Consider the following 415-nt stretch of genomic DNA (forward strand, 5'->3'; position numbering starts at 1 on the left):
TCCTCCCCTGCAGAGCTGTGGAGGAGCCAGGCAGGAGAGCGGGAGAGGCTGGGAGCTCCCTCGCTTTCCCCCTCCTCATTCCTGGTGCCAAGGAAACCCCCGGAGGGCGGAGGGGAGGGACGAGGAGGCTCCCCCCCTACGCACGGGGCCCCCCGTGCAACCCCTTCCCCGGGCGCCCGGAGCCGACGCCCGCTGCCCCAGCCCGGACTCACGTGTGCCGTCAAATCGGGTGGCGATGGTGTCGAGGAAGGTGTTTTGGGGTGCCAGTAATCCCTTCATAACCGGCATTTTTCCAGCGCGGTGCGAGGTTCCCCATCAAAGTTTGCCTACGAGGGTGGTTCGAGAAGAAAGTGCAGAGGGCGCCCGGGGGAAGGGAGGGAGGAGGCGGAGGGAGGGAAAGATGGGGGGGGAGGAG

At 67.2% G+C, this 415-nt stretch overlaps 1 protein-coding gene across 1 annotated transcript in view; it reads right to left on the minus strand.

Annotated features, from left to right (window-relative positions):
* KCNH8 (potassium voltage-gated channel subfamily H member 8) overlaps nucleotides 1-288 on the minus strand; it is a 189365-nt gene extending 189077 nt beyond the window's left edge. Inside the window, exon 1 of the mRNA XM_035894055.1 lies at nucleotides 213-288. Within this exon, the coding sequence (XP_035749948.1) occupies nucleotides 213-288 (76 nt within the window). The remainder of the gene's footprint in view (nucleotides 1-212) is intronic.
* Nucleotides 289-415: the final 127 nt, after the last annotated feature.

This window comes from Egretta garzetta, unplaced genomic scaffold (assembly GCF_000687185.1).
Source record: "Egretta garzetta isolate BGI_Z169 unplaced genomic scaffold, ASM68718v1 scaffold94, whole genome shotgun sequence".
In the NCBI taxonomy this organism is placed as follows: Eukaryota; Metazoa; Chordata; class Aves; order Pelecaniformes; family Ardeidae; genus Egretta; species Egretta garzetta.